Source organism: Sceloporus undulatus, chromosome 2 (genome assembly GCF_019175285.1).
Source record: "Sceloporus undulatus isolate JIND9_A2432 ecotype Alabama chromosome 2, SceUnd_v1.1, whole genome shotgun sequence".
Taxonomy (NCBI): Eukaryota; Metazoa; Chordata; class Lepidosauria; order Squamata; family Phrynosomatidae; genus Sceloporus; species Sceloporus undulatus.
Window position 1 is genome coordinate 205,613,860 of NC_056523.1, and position 24,621 is coordinate 205,638,480.

Sequence of the window (24,621 nt, forward strand, 5' to 3'; positions counted from 1 at the left end):
CTCTGAAAAGAAACTTGAGGCTTCAGTCCAGGAGAACTGTCCAAAGCTTCGGCTCAGAAAGGTTACTAATCTTCCTTGTCATGTGTCATGACATTCCTGTTTGTGTCTAGAAGTATTTTGTCCAGGGGCCCAGCTATGACCATTAGTCAATTTAATTGCCACAAGGGTTGTAAGTAAATGCAAAGATTCCATGCTATTCCATAGTTCTGTCGGCTTCTAACCTGGGGTCAAGTGCATTTGGCATTTCCCTCAACAGACTGTCACATGTTTGGATGTTAAGAACTTCCCGTTCCCCTGGTGTTCTTTTCTTGGAGACATGCTGTATCATCCTGCTAATTATCCACAGGATACTGGAGACTTCCAAGTCCTCTTCACTGTAACCCAACTCTGCCTGCCGTGTTCCTTGGCATCTCGTATCGTAAACTAAATCCAACTCCAATTTAAAGCTGGTAAATATAGCTGTCAGTGATATCATTGCCAAGGAGGGTGAATGACGCTCTTTTCATTCACATATCCCCACTGGCTTTGCATGGTATAGTTCTGTTCTTCCCCCACGTTGTTTGTTTACGGAGGATGTTGCTCCCCCACATCCAAGGTTCATGAAAATTCAATGTGTGCTATAACAGGCAGAAATATCCTTGCAAGTCCATTTGCATCCAGTCTGTAAAAAAAGGCGAGCTCTCTGTTGGCCACTAAATAAATTTAGCAGGCTTTATAAGAGATAAATTTGCCATATTTCAACTGTTTTGATTTGATTTACTCCACAAATATAAAATTGTCGGTCGTGGCTATCTTTTGGCAGAACACTGGAACAGTGTGTGCATATTTTCTGTGAGAGAAAAGCTACATTGTTTACACAGGCATTTATTCCCAGGGCAGTAATTAATGTCACACACTCACTCTCACTTTTTAATGGTTGTTGGAACAGTTTAATCCTTTGTTGTGTTTAAATGGCTTGATAGTGCTTTTTATTTTGTTGATGTGTGCCTTCAAGTCATTTCCAATATATGGTGACCATAAGGTAAGTTTCTTCAGCAGGTGTTTGAGGCTGAGAGTGTGTGACTTGCCCAAGGTCACCCAGTGGGTTTACATGGCAGACCTGGAATTTGAACCCTGATGTGCAAAGCCATAGTCCAATTAGTAAAGGTTTGAGTAGACATTTGTAGGAGTAGACTGTTAATCCACTAGCTCCTCTATTGCTCTTAGAAAGGTTTGAACCCTGACATCAAATAATTTTAAACTAGTTTTTTGTGGGTTTTTCGGGCTATGTGGCCATGTTCTAGAAGGGTTTATTCCTGATGCTTCGTCAGCATCATTCTTTGAAGATACCAGCCACAGATGCTGCTGAAACGTCAGGAATAAACTCTTCTAGAACGTTGCCAAATAACCCGAAAAACCCACTAAAACTATGGATGCTGGCCATGAAAGCCTTCGACTTCAAACTTTTAAAATACTTTTGAAATAATAGATTACACCTGTGAGAAACCATAGTGTAACATTACAGACGACAGAGTATAATTCAAAACAAGAACTCAGCAGTGTAAAAGGTGGTTTATTTATGTCACTTTATGAAAAAAATTAAAAATTTAAAAACATTGAATGAATAGGTATGGTATGGGTCCATTTGTTACCAGACTTGCAACTTATATGGCATTTTCTCAGGCAAAACTATTGCTAGGGTTGCATCCTTCCTCTGAAATCCTTCTTCCAAAGCCCCTTGATGCCAGAGGAAAGACACTCACTAACTGCAGATTAGGAATGGGTGTGAATTTCATTCTGTTTTCTTTTTTGATAACAACTTTTCAATGTTCATACATTTCTTTTTTAAATTTGCCAAAATAAACTTGAGATTTTTGTTAAATAATTTTGTGAGAAGTGACACATTCACCAATCCATCTCTTCAGCATTCTTAAAAGTCTGATCACAAATCCTTGTGTATTCACAAAGGAAAGATTATGGAAGGGTACAATCTTAGTACAGCAACCTAGGAACCATGCTAGAACATGACAAGATTTAAGCACCATTACCGATCTTAAACAGTCCATATAGTGCCATTCACCATTACGCTGTGTCAAACAAGGCTTGTTTTTCCCTCTGCAATAATAGCTTAATTATTCTTTAGATGGAAATGACTGCTACTCAAAGACAATGCAGTTTCACTCTGGTTTGCACTAATAATGCAAAGGCTGGAATGCTGGATAACAAAAGGCCATGTTTTCCTCTCAGTTGTACCAATACCTGCCTACTAGAACTAACTGCAGTGAGGGTGACTGCAGTAAGGGTAACGGGAAGACTTTAACAAGAAAAGTGCAATGGAAAAAGTTTTTAACTTTGTGGGACATGAGGCTGGTTGAGTGCTTGACTGGTTTAATGGATATTTCGGAGGGGATCCAGTTTTAGGTACTTTCAACTGGGTCTTTCCCATGTTAGGCCATCTCCCACCCCAAATATTCTAAACAAAGGCTTGGAGAGCACCCTGATCAATAGCCTATGGTGGAGGAACAAGAGGGTGAGATCTCAGAAATGCAGGTGGTGTATTCAACTCCTAAGAAGTGTTTCCATGACATGTTTGGAGACCCCCCTCCCCTTCTTCCAAAGTAACAAACTACCCCATTCATCAAGCCCCTGGCCTGTTATGGTGGCGTGTTACACACTGCCATAAGGGACGTCCTTAGTATGTCCCATTTTGAAAAAGGGGCTTCTCTTCCAGACGCCCCTTACCCTATCACAGACAGAGTCTGTGACAAATGGCAGCGGCCGTTCCACACGGCCACCGCCATATTGACGTAGCGGAGCAGAGCTGTGCAACTGTAGAGAGTACAGGACCCATTTTTCACACCCACACCCCTGGCTGCTTCCCACTGTCTAAGTGGATAAAAGCAAAAGCAAAAATCACATTCGTACTCTGTTTTCAGCAGTGGTGTTTGACCATTTTGAGGTGATTTTAGCTTTTATAATATATGGGGGAGGAGGTGCTGTGGGGTGTGGAGGGGTGTTGGGCGATGGGAGATACAGACAAGCTCCTGTGGGTGCAATTTGTCCACATCTGACCTGTATACATTCCAGATCATAAAAAAATCTTGAACTTCTCTATAATTCTGAAAAAAGGTAAAAATATTTTTCCCCTATCCAAATTGAAACTGGCAGCTTTCAGTGTTATTAACACCAATGGTCTATCTGACATCCTTCCATTTCCATTCCAGCCTATCAGATGTGGCTGACTCCAAGCCACTCTGGAACAATCCCATGTTTGTGCTGGGATTAGAGTTCGCAGGTACTTTGCATGCAGATAGTCTCCCATTCATCACTACCACCTCCCATTCTATTTTAATGATTAAAAAGATATCTAAAAGAAAGGCTGAAGAAAACAAAACTCAGTCCAAAGATCATGATGAGCTGCTTCCTCTTGGAGAAGACTGCACAAGAGTAGAGGCACCACTGCGCTGGCTCAGATCACAAATGGCAATTATATAGAGACATGCAGGTTCCAAATCAACAGTTAAAATCTTCTTTTTCTAGACTGGCAGTTTTATAAACAAACCAGACTTTTGAAGCACCTACTTTTTGTGGTTTGCTGCTTCAATTCATGTTCAATTTTTGGTTCTGTCACTGTCTAAGCTTTTTACAATCTACTTTTTAGTAGTGCCTTTTTATATATTTATTTTTGTTATTTTGAATGGTTTTGGTGGAACAGAAAGTTGGGAAGAAGAAAAAAATAAAATGTGACTTTTGGAGAAATGTGTGTGTGTGCTTGTTTATGTTTTTAAATGCAGCAGTGACCCCATCTGATCTTCAAGCTTCAGTCAAGCAAAAGGGCTCACTTGGTTCATTTTCTCTATTGGGAGCCTTGCCTGTGTCACATCTATAGAGAGCAATGATCACTCAGGTCCACATCCTCTGTTCCATCCCAACTGGTTCATTAAAGGAAGATCATGTGATGCTATTTTGACTCATGCATGTTCAGTAGCCACTGCCCTCTCATACATGCGCTCCAGAATAAGATGAATACTTGCAAAACTTGGCCTATCAGAAGGCTGCTTACTCCAACAAAGGCGCATGAGGTTGTAGAGCTCCAAAGGACAGTTATCTGGGCAAGATAGGATGTTTCCATCCCTCACGTAATAGATGACTTCCTCATGAGCCATCCCATAATATGGCTGCATGCCAAAGGCAAAAATCTCCCACAAGACTACACCATACGCCCAAACATCAGACTCGGTTGTGTAGCGATTGTAGAAGATAGACTCGGGAGGCATCCATCGTATAGGAATGGCATCATTCTCATTTGCTTTGTAATAGTCTGCTGAATACATGTTTCTGGACAGACCAAAATCTGCAATTTTCACCACCATGTTTTCTCCCACCAAACAGTTCCTGGTGGCCAAGTCCCGGTGAACAAACTTGCGCTCCGACAGGTAGGCCATTCCAGCTGCCACCTGTTTGGCAATGTAGAGCTGGTCCGTGCAAGAGAGGGCAAGCAGGTTAGGGCTGGAGGGTCTGATTCTTATGTCAAGGTTATTGTCACTTAGGCTACAGAGATTGCGTGGTGATCGGTTACGCAAGTATTCATTGAGGTCTCCAAACGCCATGTATTCAAACAGTAGGCACATGGGCTTTCCAACAGCACACACTCCTGAAATCAAGAATAGCCATTTAATCAGTCCTGGTGAACAGGCAAGGGAACAGATTTTTATACAATTAAAAATTATATAACACACTACATTACATTTGAATTAAATATGTACAGTGCTTCCCATTAACAGGTGATGTCCCATGATTAACCATTTAAGTAGTCTATACCATGATTACCCAACTATCATCCAGAAGCTGCATTTTCCTAACACTGTTGCTAAGGATTTTGCCCTGTGTCTTTTAGACTGGTACCCCATATTTCCACTGGGAAATCCCCTTAAGAGATCTTGGTGTGCAGCCTTCTTCAGGACTTACTTGAAGGGCCAGCTTACTTCCCTGGGGCTAGGAGTGGGCACATCTCAACAGCCTGTGCCTCAATGTCCTGATATATATTCCCCACACCCTAGGGCAAGGAACCATTAAGGACACTGGGAAAGAAATTATTGGCCAACATTTGGGCTTCCAGATAACAAATATCTGACCTGATGACATGGCAAACATGTAACAATAGCTGATAAAAAGTAATCCTTTGCTGGTAACCAAGTCCACAGACTAAATAGCATCTCTGACTAGGCAGAAGAGGGCACTCAGTAAGAGGCAGACTAGCTGCATACTGCTTGGGTTCACTGACTGTGTAACAGAGGAACAGCACTTCTGCCCAGCCAATTCCACCTACATCCCAGTCTATCGGCACAAATGGGAGACCCCAGTAAGTGGAAACTGGGGCATATCACAATTGTACTACATTGGTTTATATATATTACTGAATCATGTGGTGCCATACAAAATTCCACCTAAATCTCAGGAGGAACTTCCTGATGGTCAGAGCTTTTTCACAGTGGATTATGGTGCCTTGGAGTCTCCTTCTTTGGAGATTTTTAAACAGAGTCTGGATGGCCATCTGTTGGGGATGCTTTGATTAGTGTTCCTGCTGGGGAGGGGGTTGAACTCGATGGGCCCTATGGTTCCTTCCAGCTCTATGAGTCTATGAAAATGGGAGAAAGTCTTTCTACATTTACACCTTTGGCTTTCTTATGAACATTTTCAATCACATTTGGTAGCTTAAGTTGAATTTTTGCTGATGGCCCCAGCTGTTGTCTCTTCAGTTACAAAAAGTAGACAACCGTTCACTTTGTGAAAACATCTGTGTCTGGCTAAAAAGAAAAGTGTGCATGAAAATGATCCTTAGGTCAAGTGATGCTCGACAGTCCCACACCCCCATGACATGAAACTGATGAATCTGCTTGGCCTTTCCTAATTTATCCAACATGGTGATAATAAACAAAGGGATCACTCCAACTGAGTGTTCACTTCCCATTTCCTGTTTCTGCTGCTGTATTCTCTGCTGGCATTTCAGCCTGAAGAAACTACTTTAAACTCCTTGGCCCCCTAGAAATCCCTCTTTAGTTATATTTCCACTGAAATGAATATTGGGTTTGATTAATTAGTAGTACCATTCATATTCACATAGGGAGATTTACACATACACAGTCTAGCAGCCTGTGATATGAGGTGAGAGTGTGGGAAAGGCACATCAAATGATGCATTGTGTTACAATACACCTACGAGGTGGGAAAAACATGGAATGATGACAGTTCTGTGTCTTTTGTAAACATTACAGAGGATTCTGGGTAGGCAGGCAGATATTTTTGAAGCAAGATCAGAACCAAATCTAGGGCTCTACTTCTGGCATGGTAGCTGCCCTGAAGTATACTACCCTAGACAGCTACCTAGTCTGTCTGTGAAGAGGGGAAGACTTTTAAAGCTTATATTAAAAATGAAGATGCCAACAGTGTTGGGTTTGGTACCTAAAAGTTTGACAATGTTAGGATTATCAAATTCTGCCATGAGAGCAGCTTCTCTCTGAAAGTCAGCTTGCATGTCTGCTGAGGCCTCTTCTTTGAGCATCTTCACTGCCACCATTGTGAACGGTTCATAAGGAAGTAGTCCAGGTGCCCTAAGAGAAGAATAGATAGTCAGGGGTTCAAAAGCTGCTGCAGCAGAACTAGCTCAAGACCTTTTTCTACCAAGGGCAGGACTACAAACAGTACCCCAGCCATAACACATTACACAAACCTACCCAAGTTATTTTGGTACTTGAGGCAGAAGAGCCTACAAGCATCTCCCACACCATGCCAATGACACTGCAATAATAACAAATTAAATCACTATCAATTTGCTGCCCTTGCAGGAACAACGCAAACCTACAGCCTGATGCAGTCATCTCACTCTGTCAGGTCAGCCCTGAGTCTGGCAATAAGCAATGGCCCCTTATACTAGATTCCTGTCATGTGCAATGCTCCTTAGGATCAAGATGTAAATAGTTTTGTGGCTTGTAAGAAGGTGAAAAGTTACTAAGATTTATATGTTCATTCAAAAAAAAAAATCTAAAGGTAGATGTTGTATTGTTACCAGAAATGTTTCTGCTGGGCATTATGAATAAAGAGCTGGATAAGAAATAAGGGGAACACCCCCCTTTTTTTTCTTTGTTACCCTTCTTTTTCTCTTTTTCCTCTATTTCCTTATCTTTGATTATATATTATTTTAATTGTAAATTAGACTCCTCATACTAAAAATCTAGTAAAATTTAATCTAAAAAAAGATGTAAATAGGTTTACAAAATCAATATTTGGAACTCCCTTTCTTGGAAAGGATAGACAGCCTTGCTCCTTATTGTCCTTCTTCAGGCAGGTGAAGGCCTTTTCTTTTTTGTAAGCTTTTAGAAACAGGGAGGCGTTACAAACCGCCGCTTTGAGGTGGTCTCCCGGCTCTCCTGTTTGCTCTGTGAGGGAGCCGCCACAGCCAAACTGCGCTGCTCCCTTATGGAGCAAAAAAGAAGCTCCAAAATGAAGCTTCTTCTGGCGGTGCGCTCATGACGCCGCGAGGCGCCAATGGCGTACTCGTGACGTCATTAGCGCCATGCGATGTGCGGACGCACAGCGTCCGTTACGTCAAAATGGTGGCAGCCGTGTGGAGCAGCCGCCAGAGTCCGTAACAGGAATAGGGGCGTCTGGAAGAGACGCCCCTTTTTTAAACTGGGACGTCCTGAGGACGTCCCAAGTGGCAGTTTGTAACCCGCCTGACTCTTTATAAGGAAAAGGCTTTTCAAAATGTGCAGAACAGCTTTTACTTGTTGCCTTTTTATGGCTATATTTTATATTCTTCCTAATTCTATAAACTGTATAATTATATTTTAACCACACTCATTTGTGTATGTCTTTACCTATATGCTTTATTTTTCAGTATCTATTTTAATTCTTGTAAGCTGCTTTGATTTCTAGTTTCAGGGAAAGACAGAGTATCAATGGCAACATTGCTATTTATATGAAGATGAAAACTAGGCACTGGAAATGAAACTGATGTTATACTGAACAAAGATTGAGAAAGAAGCAAAGCACCATGTGCAATTGTACCTCAAGCTTGACATAGCCTGGCTACAATAACTGGCTGTTTATAAACCCAGAAAAAACAATGTTTCATATCAGCATGCCAAGATTAAACCACAGTTTCATTGTCAAATGTAAGAAGAAACTGTGATTTAAACAAATAACAAAACAACGGTTAAAAGGAGCAAGAGGAGAAGTGGAAGATGAGCAAGGAAGGAACATAAAAGCATGATGCTTATTCTTGGCAGAATAAATCATAGTCAAGCATAAGGGAAAACATAGATAAGGTATGGCATCATGGACCAGGTCAGATCAGTTCAAGCTCAGCTTAATAAACTATAAACCACAATGTAAAGTTAGAATGAGCTATTATATTTATTGCTACAGGTTATTTAGCCAAGTTGGCTACATTTGGAGTAGAATTATACTTCCTTTACAATTAATATCATTCATGAGCTTTCTATAGCATTATTCTTGCAAATTTAATCTTGTTACAACAAAATCATACGAATTCCATAAAAAACAATGTTCTTTATCATAAGGTGATATCACTATATCACATCGGTTCAAAGTATAATTCAATTTTATATTTGTTTTATTCTGTATACCTATCACACCCCGGAGGGTTTGTTGTTGTTGTTGTGTTGTGTTTATTGCATTTGAAGTGGCCCACAGGCTTGCCTGTGAATATACTGCCATAACCTACTTGCTGTTGCCTCTGTGTGTGGCAGTATATAGAAGGAGATAGCTGCCTTGAGAATGGAGTGACCACACACACAGCAAACTCTTTCAGCTGTTCCTTAAATGTCAGGCTGCTTTGCTATGCAGTAGCTGGAGGAAGTTCTAGTCTCCAAAGCAAACTTCCAGTTTTCACAATGTCTGCTCCAGACATATGGCAGTGTGACAGGTGCAGTTGGCTACAGTGAATGTCACATCATTGTCAAATACCAGAGAATGGCAAAATGCCCATCTGAAAACAAATCTTCCAGGACAGCAACACAGCTGCAATTCAGGCCCATGTAGCTTTGCAATCAAGGGAAACACAATTCTCCATAAATGCCTCAGCTAAAGTTAAATGCCTTTTTGACCTCTGACTTTTGGGAAACTGTGAACACGTGTGATGGGCAGGAGGAAGCTCTGTTAATGTGCCCACTATCCATTTTGTCATTTGCAAAAGTTTCAGTGTGTGGCTTTAGACATGTTTACCACCTGTAAAAGGCACTTGCACAAAGCAATAAGATCATAGGGAGATTTTGTTTTGTTTTTTAGACCTTTCACTTAACATAGTTTGCTGAGCCATGAGCAAGGAATCAAAATCCGAACTCAAAACACCCTAATTCTGCAGCCACACAACTAATATTCTGCAACTGCGACTCAAATTTAAACTTAGCAGGTTTGGAACTGAATCTGCAACCCAGCTCTGAACTGAACTAGTTTGCACTTGTAATGTGGATGCTTACATGGCATGATTTGTTATCTTTCTTCAGTTTTCAATATTTCTTTTAGTAATTATTTTATACCATGCTCTCCATGTCTACCATATCAATGATTCCTCCTGATCACAAAATTATACCACCCTAAACGCATTTAGTTGAAAAACGAGCAAATAGGAACCCATTATCCATTATGACACACAACTCAATGAGCTAAAAGAGGTTTACACCACACTGCAGAAATTGGCTTCCTATGCATTATCTTTTTCCTTCTTTTTATTTGAGATCACATATAATTCTCTTCTCTGTTTTTTTTAAATAATTCAGATCCTTGCAATTCAAAGTATTATAAGTAACTATTGAATTAGCCACATGAGCATATCACATTGATGAATTAAGGAAGTCAAAATTTAATAATTGCAGAGATTCATTCCACTGTATTTACTATTCAGTATAAGTCCTCCCTTCCAGGTTGGTTGAACTTTTGACTTCATACAGTTCTCTTACAATTTGCAGTGGTAACTGATGACTCCCCTGTCAGAGGGATGGTGAATTCACTTCAGGTTTTGGTCTGACTTCAAATGAGTTACTCAAGGTGCTAAAACATATCTCCAAAACAGACTCAGCATCTTCAATGGCTCCATTAACATTATCCAGAGCTCAGAGCAGATTCACAACCCCACTAGCATTGGAACCACCAGCTGCCACTATACAAATGTTTTCGCTCAGGGTCTTTAAACAGCATGATTTGTTCCTGATCCTGATGTGGATTTTTTTATGACTACTTGAAGAACGTACAATGTCTGTGGGCATAGCAAACAGCTATAAATTTCCCTTTAAAATTATACCAAAGGAAATTTTCATCTTGGTTTTTTTTAAAAAGCCCTACATTATCTAAACATGTTACAGTACTACTTCTCTTTGGAGGATCTGCCAGTTTCGGCTTAATTAATTCAACTCAATATGCTCACTTTATTAATATTCATTTTTCTAACACTAGGGTTTTATTTAAGTTTAAACAACCAGGTAACAGCGATACTCCATGGCTGTGATGTATTCACCTTGCTTGGAAAACCCGTCCAAAAGCTCCTTCTCCAATATCTCTCACATATTCAATGTTGTTTCGTGGATACTCCAGACTGAATAATTTTGGATTCAAGAGTAAAGGCATGCGCTGATACATGGGATTTGGATGCAATCTATCCAATAAGAGCTCAGAAGGAAGTGTTGTCAGAGCCGGTGGCACTGATTCCCTGAAATGAGAGAAACAAATGTGTGGCCTTAATACAAGCCGTGTGTCATATCAACAGGTACTGTAACTTTTAAAAACCCTAACCTGGTAGGATCCTGGTAAGCAGACAGGGGTAACAAATACACAGTAATAATAGCACATGGTAATCAAATTATAAAGCACACAGTATCCACATGATCCACATATGAAATTAATCATATTTCAGAAGTTTATGGCGACAGCATATGCGTTGGAAGAGTTGGAGTAACTCCTTTCCCTCTGATTATTCAATAGCATCTGTACCCCCAAATTTCCACTTGGAGTGACTACATTTGTAAACACTTAAACTGACCTAGATATAAGCTAAGGATGTCAAAGACACATTCCATTTGGGTTTTTTTAAAGCAACTATTTGACCTGCTTGGGTAACATTGTTATAAATAGTCATTATACAGGGGTAGCCACAACAAATACACTTAAAATGCATAGCTCTATTGAAAACTAATCTTGACTGTTTCTTATAGCAGACCTTTAAATCTTTTTGAGGACATCCCCTCCTCTCCACAGAAGCTTTTGTTACCACTTTCTAGGGGCAAGTCTACACAGGTCAAATGTACCAATTTTCCCCACCAATGGAGATTATCAGATGTGGAGGGGGAGGTAAAGAACAAATCTGGGGCACCTTCAGGGCCAGAATACAATACAGCAGCCTGGAATAAGAGTGACCAGATGCCCTCCTTTTCCAGTACATGTCCTACATTTCAGCCTCCTGTCAAGGAGGAATTCAAATCTTCTCCATTCTGAGCATGACTAAGAAGCATGATTTTATATTTATAATAGTGTTTGTAGCTTTTGTTTTGTAATGTCCTACATTTTTCTTGAATGTCCTACATTTTGCAGGGCCTTATACTCCTTTACAGTTCTGACATCTGGTCTCCCTACCTGGAATATTCTGACCAGTGCAGACCCACCCTAAGAGATGATTTCCTGTTATATAGCAACAACATTGTCACAAGTGGCAGCTGATTCCATAGTGGTAACAACAAGCCTGCTACTCACCGTATGTTCTCCTATCCTGTCAACTGTTTAAATCAAAATATAAACTTAGTATTATGTGATATTTTTATGTTTAGAAAGGAAGATGGTTGTGAAGTAGGTGTGCATGCAACCCTAATGTTTTCTCCCTTCTCATATATGGGATGGAATTATTCATTCAAACAGAGCTACTGTCAGTATAATTCTGTACAAAATCAGCATCTTGAGCCTGAAGGACATCTTTTCAACAGATGCCTTCTCCATTAGTATTTCTGAATCCTCAACCTCTAGGCCCAAGTCACTGTGTAGGTCACTACCACCAGGCATGGCTCTACATCAAAGATGGAAACCTGTATATTGTCAACCTATGTGACATGGCCCTGGTTTCAATATGGTTAAGATATTCCGCAATCATTGTGAACCAGCATGAATTCACCAGCGAGAAGAGACACTCAAAGCAACGTAAAGATGCAAATAGGAATTTGGTGACAGTGGTAATCTTTTGTGATCTTTTGATATAATCATCCTGAGTGACAAACAAGTGTTCTGCTTCACTTCTGCACTATTCAAGATGAACTAGAAATCTACGTTGCAATACAGTCCTAAGAACACATACCACAGTGTAACTATTAATAAGGCCTACACTAAAGGCACCAAATCCCAGCTGATCTTGGAAGCTAAGCAGTGTCAGCCCTGGTTAGCACTTGGACAGAGGACCACCAATGAATATTGAGTATATTTCAGAGGAAGGAACTGGCAAATCTACCTCTGAATATCCCTTGCCTAAGAAAATGCTAAGACATTCATGGGGTCTCAATACATTGACAAACAATATGAAGGCACATACTCACAAAAACATGCTTAGGATTGCATTCTTATTGGAATAAGCCAATCTTTTCAACATCTGCAATTCAACACCATAGCAATCTAATTATGAAGAGGTGGTGGGCAATAGTCTTTAAAATCCATTATAAAATATTGCAGGGTCCATTTTATTCCTTCTATAAAAATTAAGTCAACGACAAATGTAGTTCAAAGCCAAAATGAAATGTAAGAACTCCTGCATGAATTAAGTCTCTCCAGATGTGGCTCTGTCCAAGAAAGCCTGGATCTCACCTTGTTTTGTTTTTCCATTGCTTTTGCCTCCGACAACAAACGAGAACAGTAATAATGAGAATAAACAGCATTGCAAAGCTGGAGATGATAGCTACAATGACAGTCATGGAGTATGTTGGGGAGAAAGACGGAGGGTAATGTGGTACAGCTACACTTGGCTTTGTTGTTCCTTGTGACAAAGATTCTGAAAAAAGAAACAAGTAACAGTGACTTAGATTTTTGAGGCATTCACTGCTCAGGTATTTGTAGTATCACTACAACATCAGAGAAATTAATATGAAGTTGCAATGCAAGGACTGTGAACAAACAACACTACTGATGAGTGTGGTGTGGAAATAATAAGATGCCAGCAACAGATGCTTGCGAAATGTCAGGAATAAACTCTTCTAGAACATGGCCACATAGCCTGAAAAAACCACAAGAAATTACTGGGTGGTCTTTGGACTATTTCTCATTAAAACCTATCTAATGGGGTGTTGCAAAGATTATAATGGGGAGATATGGTGTTGTATACGGTCCAGCATCTTTGAAAAAAAAAGGATGGAATAGATATGAAGAAGCTAAATCACATCTTATTTTGTATAAATATATGTTAAAACAAAGCAACATGCTAAATCTAAATCAACTGGTGCTTCATGTGCATATCCCATTTTTTATCCCATTGAAATAGAAGTAGTACAGGCTAACAGTTATTAAACTCTAATATACAGTAGAATGGCACAGAGCTATTGTCACTGCATGCTACTCCATTCTATGATGTGCTTGCAACATCTTTACTCATTTGTATTATTGCCAAGGTATTTAAAATGGGAACATTATCGTGCTCATGCAGAACTGAAATATTCTGAAGCAATGAATCCACAGGTTACTGAGGTAACTGGAGTAGATCAACAGTGTAATAAATATCATGCCAAAACAGCATCTATAAATTATATGCTACAGTACCTTACCATCTCCACAATGAGGAACATTGCAGTATTCCCATTTTATAGATGCGTCCTTTGTGTAACACCATGGTTGTTCATTTATACCTCCTGGATTACGGCAATAGTTAACTGCATTTGAGAGTTCTGGGAAAACCTGAGGGGTTTTTCTGTGTGAATGAGGTACCTGGTGACAGGAATTAATATAACAGTTTCCAGAATGAGTCTCCTATTGCAGCACCTCCACAGCTAAAGTAGAATGCACAGAATATTTCAATACTCCTGCCCTCCAATAATGTTTCTCTCATTTCAGCCCCTTAACAGACAACCCAGTCCCCGTTTCCCTGCTCATTTGACACCAGACAGCTTCCAAGATAAAGGTCTTAATTTTGAGATCTGTAAATAAACCTGAAAGCAACAAGTGCATGGCTCACTCTTCCCACCGTCAAATGTTTCCTTTCCTCCTTGTCTGGAATTGATTCTTAATTACTTGCTTCCAAGTAAATATGGGTTTTAACATCTGTTTTCTACAGGTTCTTTCTTCCACTTTGAAATGTGCTTTCTCACCTGTTCATTCCACTTTTGACAAGGAATGCCAGAGGCTGTGACATTGATAGAACCTTGGTAAGTTAAGCCATTGCCTTTGTAACAAGTTGCTGAAACGAAACAGTAAAACAGCATAGTCAGAGAACCCATCATATTTGGCTGCACAAATCACATTTATTCCAGTGATACTGAAAGGTTAAAGAGCTTCCTTTCAAATGGGGAGGCCACTCAATGATAGGTGAGTCAAACAGGGAGATAGGCAGTGATAGGCTGGCTTTTAGCAGGTCAGGTTCTCCACATAATCTTATTAACAAGGTTGTTGTGGGCTGCTTTTTTTTTTCTGCTCCTTTCTCAATGCCTGCTTACTGAAACACAGGGGGTCAAAAATCATATCATATATCCTACTCCCTTCCCAGGAGAGCAATAGAATGAGTTTCAGCAGTTTAAGAAGATTATCACACAAAGCTTTTAAACTAGAATTAAAATTGGATAATAGTGTCTTTGGTCATACTTATCACATAATATTGTGTCTCTCTCATTGCTGCTTTGGATTTCAAATATTGGTAGAACACACCTTTTCATTGATGGGAAAACCCATCAATGGCTCCCAATACTGCTACTCTCCCATTATGGCCTCAGGTACAATAGATCCTTTCTGCTGCAGTTATGGCAGTTATGTGGTGCCAGTAGGTAAGATTTCCCCTCACTATTCCTAAGCATGCTGTTTTCCTTACCTTTCTATTTATTTTCTTTTTTAAAATTACTTTCCATTGCCATAGTTGTTATTATTACTATATTGCTCAATTGCATTAAAAATAAAAAAATAAACCAAGCACACAGGGTGGAGCATGGGGCAGAAAGGCAAGGTTATGGTGGCCATGCAGAAGAGAGCGCACAGGATCATAGATCACCAAACCAGCAATTTCATGAAATTACAGAGAAGCGTGATAATGAATTGTCCCAAACTGGTATGTTTCTGCTTCTAACACAAACACAATTATGGCCAGACAGAAGGCTGGTGTGATAAAGTCCCATATTATTTTAACTTGTTTTATTTTAAATTCACATGCACACATTAGTTATTTGTTTGTTACATGTATAATTTCCTGCCTTTCCTTCAATGAGTTCAAGGCAACATACATTCTCCTGCCCTCATTCCTCCCTAACAATCTTTACTGGATCCACTATCCTACTGATATCAAAGCCACCATACCATTTGTGTGGTTTGCATGTTAACATTAAACCATGCTACAGTGATAACAGGCAGAAAGTTTGGGATCATGCACTCCTATCTTTCCGCTCCTCCTCCAGCACATTTATAGGGGCGAAACTGAAAACATCTACTTCGACTTTTAACTACTAGAAACCAAGACATGTTGTTAGAGATAATTATAATTTATTGATACAAACCTGGATCATTAGCGATGGATATGAAATTGGCTTGTTTCAACAAACCATAATTGAAACCCCATTGTTTGCCTAGGCATAATTACAAACCTTGTTCAGTTGAACAGAAACAAAGTGCTCTTCTTTGCATTCACACTAGAGGAGAGGGGAGTTCAGTTCATGAACATCACAGTGAACTATGGTTTAGCATTACTTGAGAATGCACGGTCTCCATCTCCACATAGATAAAAACCATATAGCTAAAATGCCAATCTTATATTCTAGGAAATTCTAGAATAACTACTTACTTGTTACATCTTCCTTTTTAAGATCTGAGGATGAAAAAAGATAGAAGCAAAATGTAACCAATGAAAATAGGAATAATTCCAGTATGGAGCTGTTTCAAGATTTCTAGGTTATCAGCTAGCAGCTCTGCAAGGACCACAGTTTTCACTTTCAGTAGAACCCCTACGAAAGGTCACATCATACCCCAAAAACCTATGTTCAGAGTCTCAGGCCCCATCCTCTTAATGGGCCACTTACCTAGATGTGGAATCCATGTGCAGGCCTTGGGGTCTTGATGTATGCTCGGAAGTCTGTTGCATTCTGGCAGGGTAAGTAACATCAGTCCAGGTTTGTAGATTCCTCTGCGGGCATTTTCTTCCATTGAAAGCCATTCCTTAAAGCAGTAGAGATCCTTTACAGCAAGGCAATGCTCTCTACATTGTTTTATAAACAACAATGAAATGCAAGAGTTAGTGATGTGTTAACAACAATGCAGTAAGAATTTATTGTGAACAGTATAGATGAAGGCCTTCAAATATTCAGCATTATTACCTTAATTCTTATCTTTTATACTAGGTGAGGATCTGGTCTATAAACTCACATTATCCTGCTCTTTTTTACTGCATTTCAGTAGGACTTCATTCCATGTGATGTGAAGCATTCATGTGCTGCAGGGTGTTTTGTTTTTAATGTTAAGCTGGAACATCTTACTGATACCACTATACCAACTCTGCAGATCATGTAATGGCAGAATAATTTGCATAGTTCCTTGATTTTCTATGCCTCAAAGTTACAATAAGAAAGAGCTGGCACCTGAATTTGCTCATTGTTTCCACTCACCTGCCCCAGCTGTGTTTAAAATATAAACTACCTTTATATTTTATAAATGCAAATGCTATTAATCTCCTTTATTTGGAAGAATGGCAGTACATCCATGTAGTAAATAACTTAAGATGCTTCTTCCCGAGTTTCTTTTCTGTTTGGATTTAAGAGTATTCAACCTAGTATCTATAGTGCTATCAGTGATAACACTGTTTTTAAAAATACTGGCGCTATACTCCTGTATCTGAAAGCAGGAAAGCCAGTGTGATGTAGTGATTTGACCATTGGACTAGGACTCTGGGGGACCAAGGTTTAGGTTCTCACTTAGCCATGAAAACCCACTAGGTAACCTTGAGCAAGTCACATTTTTTATGAGCCTAAGGAGAAGACAACAACAAACCTTTGCTAAATAAATCGTGCCAAGAAACTGCTAGGATAGAATCACCATACACTGGAGTCAGTTTGAAGACACAACATTGAAAACAGCATATTAGGCAAGTTACTTATAGAAAATAGTCAGATGCAAACCCTATGGCAGTGATGATTTAGGAGGTTCATAAAAGAGAATTGTTTGTGCTTCTTCACTGCATGGTAGCTATTGACTACCTGCTAGTAAACAGCTATGCACTAGCTAATGATTAAGAACTACAGAAGGGAATCTGCTGTGTTCAATTAATAATAAGTATAAACACATTGCTTTCCTATCAAAAATGCAAATGCTATTAATCTCCTTTATTCTGGGACCTCAGAGTCATTTGGAAAGAATGAACTGCAGAATGCTATCTATCTTATCCCCGCACCCTCACCACCACCTCCCAATTACAGGCCACATCTATGAATGACAAGATAAACATTTTAATAAACAAAACACAAATCTATGCTTCTTACTTGTACTAACAGGTGGTGATAGCAGTGACTGGCTGGCCCCAAACAAGCCTTGGCTGGGGTAGGGACTTATTTTGGAATGGATTTGGTAAGGCTTAACATTTTGAAAATGACCTATGAGCCAATGATTCAACTGTGCAATGGGTACCATCTTCCTGAAGACAGAAAAGCCCTCACCTGAACCATACTGAATAGCAACCAGCTTCAGAAACTCAGGGACATACAAAAGCTTGTGATATGGCATCAAAGTTGAGGTGTTTTGCCATACCTAAGAAAATAGTTGTGTGTTTTTGAATCAACCTCTGAGTCCATGAAAGTTTTTGGATATGAACAAAACACAAAGCCACGCTCCTTACTTGAACTAACAGGTGGTGGCAGAAGTGATTGGTTGGCTCCAATTCTTGGCTAGCATGGGAGCTTATTTTGGAATGGATTTGGTATGGCTTAATGCTTTAAAAATTACTTATGAGTCAATGTGGAGGTATGGGATGAAAAGTGCAGGTATTTGCTGGCCCAGATCCAAGGAACTGTGCAGTTGGTTCCAAGTATTCGTAAGCCATAAAAAAAAAAAAACCACACCCAAACCAAATCTACAGCGCTATATAAGTAAATAAATAAATAATGTCAGAACTTCAGTGATACTGCATCAGGATTGGAGGACGGGTTCTTCTGTATCCAGGTAAATGGCTTGTGGGTTGTTTTTTCTAAGCCTTTGGGTGTACTTTTTAAAGGAGCAACTATTACTACTAATTCCATGTATTCTGCCACTTAATATTTGGGATCACAGTGTCATATAATGGAAGTATGACAATATGGAAATATGATACAGAGTTTGACGTTATTCTTGCTGACTCCCCATAATGATTACAGTTTTGGGGAGAATTCATTTTATACCTCATTTATTCTACTTTTTCTTCATGATGCAGGGAAATTATCCAGGGTACATAAAAAAATCAGATCCATTTTCCCATGGGTTACCTGCAAACAGGTTTGGGAGCAGGTCCAATCCTGGAGGGATTGCATTCTTGGAAGATGTAGTGACACAGCAGTGACTCAGCAGCTGGGCGGCACAGAGGACTCACTGTTTTCAGTTCAGTCAATGCTGTGCGTACAAGCAGTTCTTGGGTCTCCTCTGGGTCTCCATAGGAAGCATTGAAGAAAACAAATGCATCCTTTGCCAACAGAGCACTACAGACCTCTCCACGGTATGTGCTACAGTAGCCTGCATCACCCTTGTAAAGTCTGCTGGTGGGAGGGACAAACACACAAGGATTTCTATGCATTGATGAAATATGCTGATATTCAAAGCAAACAAGTACTGTAGTTATTTAGTCATTTTCTGTACAATCTGCTAGTCACTTCGAAAGGCTATGCTCACTGTCTCACCCTAGCATCACTATTCCCATTAGATCTTGAGACCTTTGCATATTGTGCATAAGGCCTGAAGGGAGGACCCACTGCTCCTGCAGAGTCTCCATTTCCCAGTGGGGATACAGGGCACAAGTGTGGAAACCTCACATGAAATCTGGATGTTCCATGTTAAGATTCTGAAGGTTTCCTTAACTGGATAAGCTTCTGAGGATCTTGTTCACTAGATGCAGGAGAGCACATTATAAAATGATTCTAGATCTCAACAGAATGTTTGCTGCAAGTTCAGATCTGAATGGGTCTGGTGACTGCAAGCCTTTTCCTTTTTCTTGCACCCACTAGAGCTGACTTGCAAGTAAGTCTAACAAATGTACAGTCCAACAAGTATTTTTACCAGCCTGCTTATCCTCACATAGGAAGGAAAATAATTTCTGGCACTAAGGAATGAAACAGATGACGAGTAAGGAATGGTTTGCTGCTACTTCTTTGCTCGCCAGCTTGGGGCTGTGGCAACCACACACCATGCCCCCAACCCGACCTTTTCCCGGTGCAAAAAGGAGCAGCAGAAAGCCATTCTTTTTTGCACCAGGGAAAGGGCAACTTTGCCATCACGGCTGTGTTTTTTCAGCATTTCTTCAGTGCAGCAATCCATTGCACGTGCAGTTGGCTGTGCAACTTCCCGGCAGACTGGGGGCATACTGCTGTCTGAATGCCATGCCCCCAGTCCACGGGGAAGCCGGTTCTTTTTGACCGTCTGTTTTGCCCCTTAGTTTAATTCAGAAGAATCATCTCTTTTCCAGTTCACAAGATTTTTCAGCTTGGTCACATGAAGCTACATACACAAACAAGCTTGCCACTCTCTATTCTGAAACCTAATTTGTACTGGCAGGCATCAAGAGCACAGTTCTGGAAGTCCCTGCCTTACTGTATTACATTCAGCTCTGCATAACAAAAATTGCAAGCAGACAACACTAAGCCAAAGCCATCATTGCTGTTCCTTCTTTCACAGTTTATGCAAAGGTCACAGAGTTCAGTTTATATCAGCTCCAAATATTTGGAAATGCCAACAGAGCTATCTGTAACCTTTGTAAAAAAAATAATGGATGTCAGGGGGAAAAGACATTTTTAAAATCCATTTGCCTGAAGGAAAATGAACTGCCTGTCACTGACAAAATTACTCAAAGGTTTTCCCTAACACTCAACATGTAGGAATGCATTCCAGCTATAGGAACACTGTTCTTTCTTTCTTTCTTTCTTTCTTTCTTTCTTTCTTTCTTTCTTTCAGCATTCCATCCCTGGATTACAATTTACATATTTTCTCTGATTTCTTTCCGTATACTAGTGGAGCTGGAAGCTTTTCACTCATGTTCTGAAGAAAAGGAAGCAATTCATCATGACAGGAACATGATAGCATTGTAATGCCCCCAGAGAAACAGTAGGAGAGCCAAAGTGATACTGTTTGTACTAAAGGCTACTGCAATATCATTGTAGAAAGAAGCAGGAAAGAAAGAGGCAGACACAAAGGCTTGGTTGAACTAATGCCACAATTTACTAAATCCAATGAGCATGATCAACATAGGGGAAATGATGTGCAGTGGCAACCTACCAAGTTAAATGCCTAAAGCCTATCAGATTAGGATTAATACTCCCAGACTAGGAAAAGGACTGAAACAACACTTCTCTCCCCCAACTACACCATCTGGTATTGAGGATGGTCTCTCACTGCTTCAGAACTCTGAGCAACTGCTGATGGTTGACCATAAAGATCCAGCTATATCCTGCACACAGGTCCCATAGTCTTACTGTGGCCTGGCCTGTCTCTGAAAAGGAGCCTACCTACTTGCATTGCACTACAGTTCTCATTGCTGTTAGGGGGAAGATGGGCACACTTTGATTTTCTTTGTTTGCTTCAGCACTATATTACTGTTTGGGAGCCCATCTTCCATTTGTCTCATCCTGGCCTGCAGTCATCCTATCCCAAATGTTCTACATGTCCAAAGATAGGAATTTGATTGTTGGCCGAAGGAGTAAGTCTGGTTAGTGTTTGTTGAGGAGGGCAATTTTACCATTGGCTATGAGGGGTGATGGAAGACATTAGTGAATGGGCTGAAATGCTTCTCTGTTCTGTATCACCTGCTGCATCACTTGCCATCAATAAACTTTATGTTACAGCAGTAATGTGTGTCAGTGGTTGGTACTGAAATAACCCTGGTAGAAGTCGATAACTACACCCAGTTCTGGAAGTAGACACAGTGTTGTATGTTAAGTGACACTTGTGTTGAATGGCAATTTTGCACAACCAGTTGCACATTCAAATGTACAAGTGAAGACTGCCATCATTTTCAGCAGGGATAGGTAAACATGCATCATTTGAGAATACATACAGATATAGGATGGGGGGCACCTGCTGAATTAAACTACATGTGAAAGGGATCTAGTTCAAGTAGACCACAAGTTGAACATGAGTCAACAGTGTGATACAGCAGCTAAAAAGGCCAATGCAATTTTAGGCTGCATCAATAAAAGTATAGTGTTTAGATCAAGGGAAGTAATAGTTCCACTCTATTCTGCTCTGGTCAGGCCCCACCTGGAATATTGTGTCCAGTTCTGGGCACCACAATTTAAAAAGGATGTTGAAAAACGAGCATGTCCAAAGGAGGGCAACCAAAATGGTGAAGGGTCTGGAAACCATGTCCTATGAGGAAGGACTTAGGGAGCTGGGGGTGTTTAGCCTGGAGAAGAGAAGGTTAAGAGGTGATATGATGGCCCTGTTTAAATATTTGAAGGGATATCATATTGAGGCAGGAGCAAGCTTGTTTTCTGCTGCTCCAGAGACTAGGACCCGGAGCAATGGATGCAAGCTACAGGAAAAGAGATTCCACCTCAACATTAAGAGGAACTTCCTGACAGTAAGGGTTTTCCGACAGTGGAACAGTCTTCCTCGGAGTGTAGTGGAGTCTCCGTCCTTAGGGGGCTTTAAACAGAGGCTGGATGGCCATCTGTGTATAATTACAGCGCTTTAGAAATAAAGTTTAATAATAATAATTAATAATAATAATAATGCCTTGATTGTGATTTCCTGCATGGCAAGGAGTTGGACCAGATGGCACTTGTGGTCTCTTCCAACTCTATGATTCTATGTGCAGCAGTATGTAACTCTGATTCCACAGCCTTGACCTAAATTCAGACATTGAGTATTAGACAAAAAAAAAGCTGAAGTGCTTCCATAGGGGAACTTATGTGCATGCGATTTTGGCCAAGTCATACTCTCTCTGTCTGAGAGGAACACAATGGCAAATACCCTCTGGAGAAACTTGCCAAGAAAACCCCATGATAGGATTACCTTAGGGTTGCCATAATTTGGAAATGATTTGTAGGCATACAACAATAAAGGCACCAGGCAGATTCTAGCATTAGTGCTTCAAACTGCAAAGCTGAGCAGTCACCACTAGGGATGTAAATATATACTTTTGATTCTCTCTCTCTCTCTCTCTCTCTCTCTCTCTCTCTCTCTCTCTCACACACACACACACAGAGGAATGTGCATTTTTTAGGGTTTTGCCTGGTTGGGTGTTTATAGAAATTTCATATGTGCCAAAAAGAAATATTTTCCATATTTTGTCATAATGGCAATATTTTGTTTTGCAGTTATGCAACATATCTCTACACATAAAGCAAAATTCAGGGGCTGCAAATGATTTTTTTCCCTAAAAACTTTCCTGAGAAAGGTCCAGGAATGTGAAAATTATTTAAAATGTGCCAATCTCTCACAGCACAGCAACCACCACATAGACACAACTTCCTTTAAATGATGGAGAAGCAAGTTGCACATTGCTCATTCCTGTTTTTATATAAAATCTTCACAACCACACCAGGGCTCCTAGAAACAGCAAGTCTTGAGTTTTTCTGGAGGCTGAAATTGGCATATTGCCAGCAGAAGTTGGAATCTTTTCTATTGGATTAAATTATTGGACATGCTCAAAAAGAAACTCCCCAAAGTCTGGTTAATGGAATGAATCCAGCCTAGTTCAACTAATCAAATTACATGGTTCAGAAGATTAGGCACAGGGTTCAGTCTAATGACTTTTGTACTGCTTATTTGAGGGTGGGATAGAGAAATGAGTTTAAGTTAGCTAGCACAAAAACTGAATACACCAAAGGGTGAAAGATCCAGCACAGATTGTCTCTTTTGGCTGACACCAAGACAACTGAATAGTGGTCTTCAGTTGCAGCCTGTTGGGTTTCTGCTGGGGTAGGCGCTGGAAACATGTTCACTCTTTTCAGATTCAGTCCAAGGTCTTGCAGGAAAATACTTTAGGTGATCCTCAGGCAATTTCCCTTCCAGGTACAGATGAAACTGTGCTCTATGTGTATGTGTGTGTGCGCGTGCGTGCGTGCGTGTGTGCATGCACGTACGCACGCACACACACATGCAGTTCACAAAGGAAAGAAAGATGAGTTTTGTCTATAAATATGCTGCACAAATTACGAATGTCTGAACAGGGGAGAACGTTCTTGTCTTCGTTTTGCTGCCACCCTCCAGAAATAAAGCAGTTTTAACTGCGATAACTCAGTGCTAACACATTTGTAGTTTGGTGGGGCACCAGAGCTCTCTGACAGGGAATGCTGAATGTCTCACAAACAACAAATTCCAGAATTCCATAGCATTGAGTCATGGCAGTTAAAGTGGTATCAAACTGCTTCATATCTATATGGTGTCAGCAGCCTCATTTAAGAACAATGAGATTTCACTATTGACTCCATTCCAACCCCTGGTGGCGTCCAGTGGCTTCCATCTCAGTGGGGTGGTTAATCTACTCTGGGTTCAGACTTTACAGGAATTATTCAAAGTGCTGAACCCATTTTGGGAATAAGGTTCAGCACACTGAATAGTTCCTTTAAAGTTCAGGTTAAAACCCAAAATAGATTCACTATCCCACTGATATGAAAGCTACCAGACAGCACCATCATCAAAGTTACTGTCAAACAGATCACACAGCTATGTTTCAGACAGTTGTTTTAATAGAAGAGGACATAGATGACATAAGCCTCTTTTTGTCTCCTCTTCAAGACAGCTCCTTTCCTGTGACCCACCACCACCACCACCACCACACACACACACACCATCTGTCTGGCCTCTTCCACTTTGCAAGCTTGATAATACTTCCCAAAGATGTATTGATTTTGTCACGCATTATTCCCAAGGACTGCTTGTGACTCTGCTGCACAAAGAACTGGGAAGAGTAGCTTTTTAGCTTAAGCAAATCCATTTGACTAGACTCTGGAAGAAATATGTATGGCACTTGGATTCTACAACAAAACATGCTTATTTATATGTATTTATTTGGAGTATTTATACCCTGCTCTTCAGCCACAAAGGCTCTCAGGGTGGCTTGCAGTTTATTAATTTTTTAATTAGACAGTTGAAACTAAACCAAGACTATTCTCCTTGAACGCTGTTGGTTTCAGACACTCAGAAGGACATTGCAAAGATAAACGGTAAGGCAATGGGTGAATATTAAAATATAAAACTCCTTGCAGTGTGAATGGAGCCACTTGGTAAGTTGGGTGTT

The 24,621-nt window shown here is 40.2% G+C and overlaps 1 protein-coding gene across 4 annotated transcripts in view; it reads right to left on the reverse strand.

Annotated features, from left to right (window-relative positions):
* Positions 1-1,538: 1,538 nt before the first annotated feature.
* The window catches only part of MUSK (muscle associated receptor tyrosine kinase), a 59,596-nt gene continuing 36,513 nt past the window's right edge, over positions 1,539-24,621 (reverse strand). For 3 of the 4 annotated variants that reach the window (XM_042454662.1, XM_042454659.1, XM_042454663.1), the window contains 9 exons: positions 18,659-18,925; positions 16,232-16,407; positions 15,997-16,020; positions 14,324-14,412; positions 13,784-13,943; positions 12,834-13,017; positions 10,513-10,704; positions 6,441-6,589; positions 1,539-4,633 (listed from right to left, as the gene is read on the reverse strand). In XM_042454662.1, the coding sequence (XP_042310596.1) occupies positions 3,951-4,633; positions 6,441-6,589; positions 10,513-10,704; positions 12,834-13,017; positions 13,784-13,943; positions 14,324-14,412; positions 15,997-16,020; positions 16,232-16,407; positions 18,659-18,925 (1,924 nt within the window). In that variant the 3' untranslated portion in view covers positions 1,539-3,950. The remainder of the gene's footprint in view (positions 4,634-6,440; positions 6,590-10,512; positions 10,705-12,833; positions 13,018-13,783; positions 13,944-14,323; positions 14,413-15,996; positions 16,021-16,231; positions 16,408-18,658; positions 18,926-24,621) is intronic. The other variant, XM_042454661.1, reaches the window with a different exon arrangement.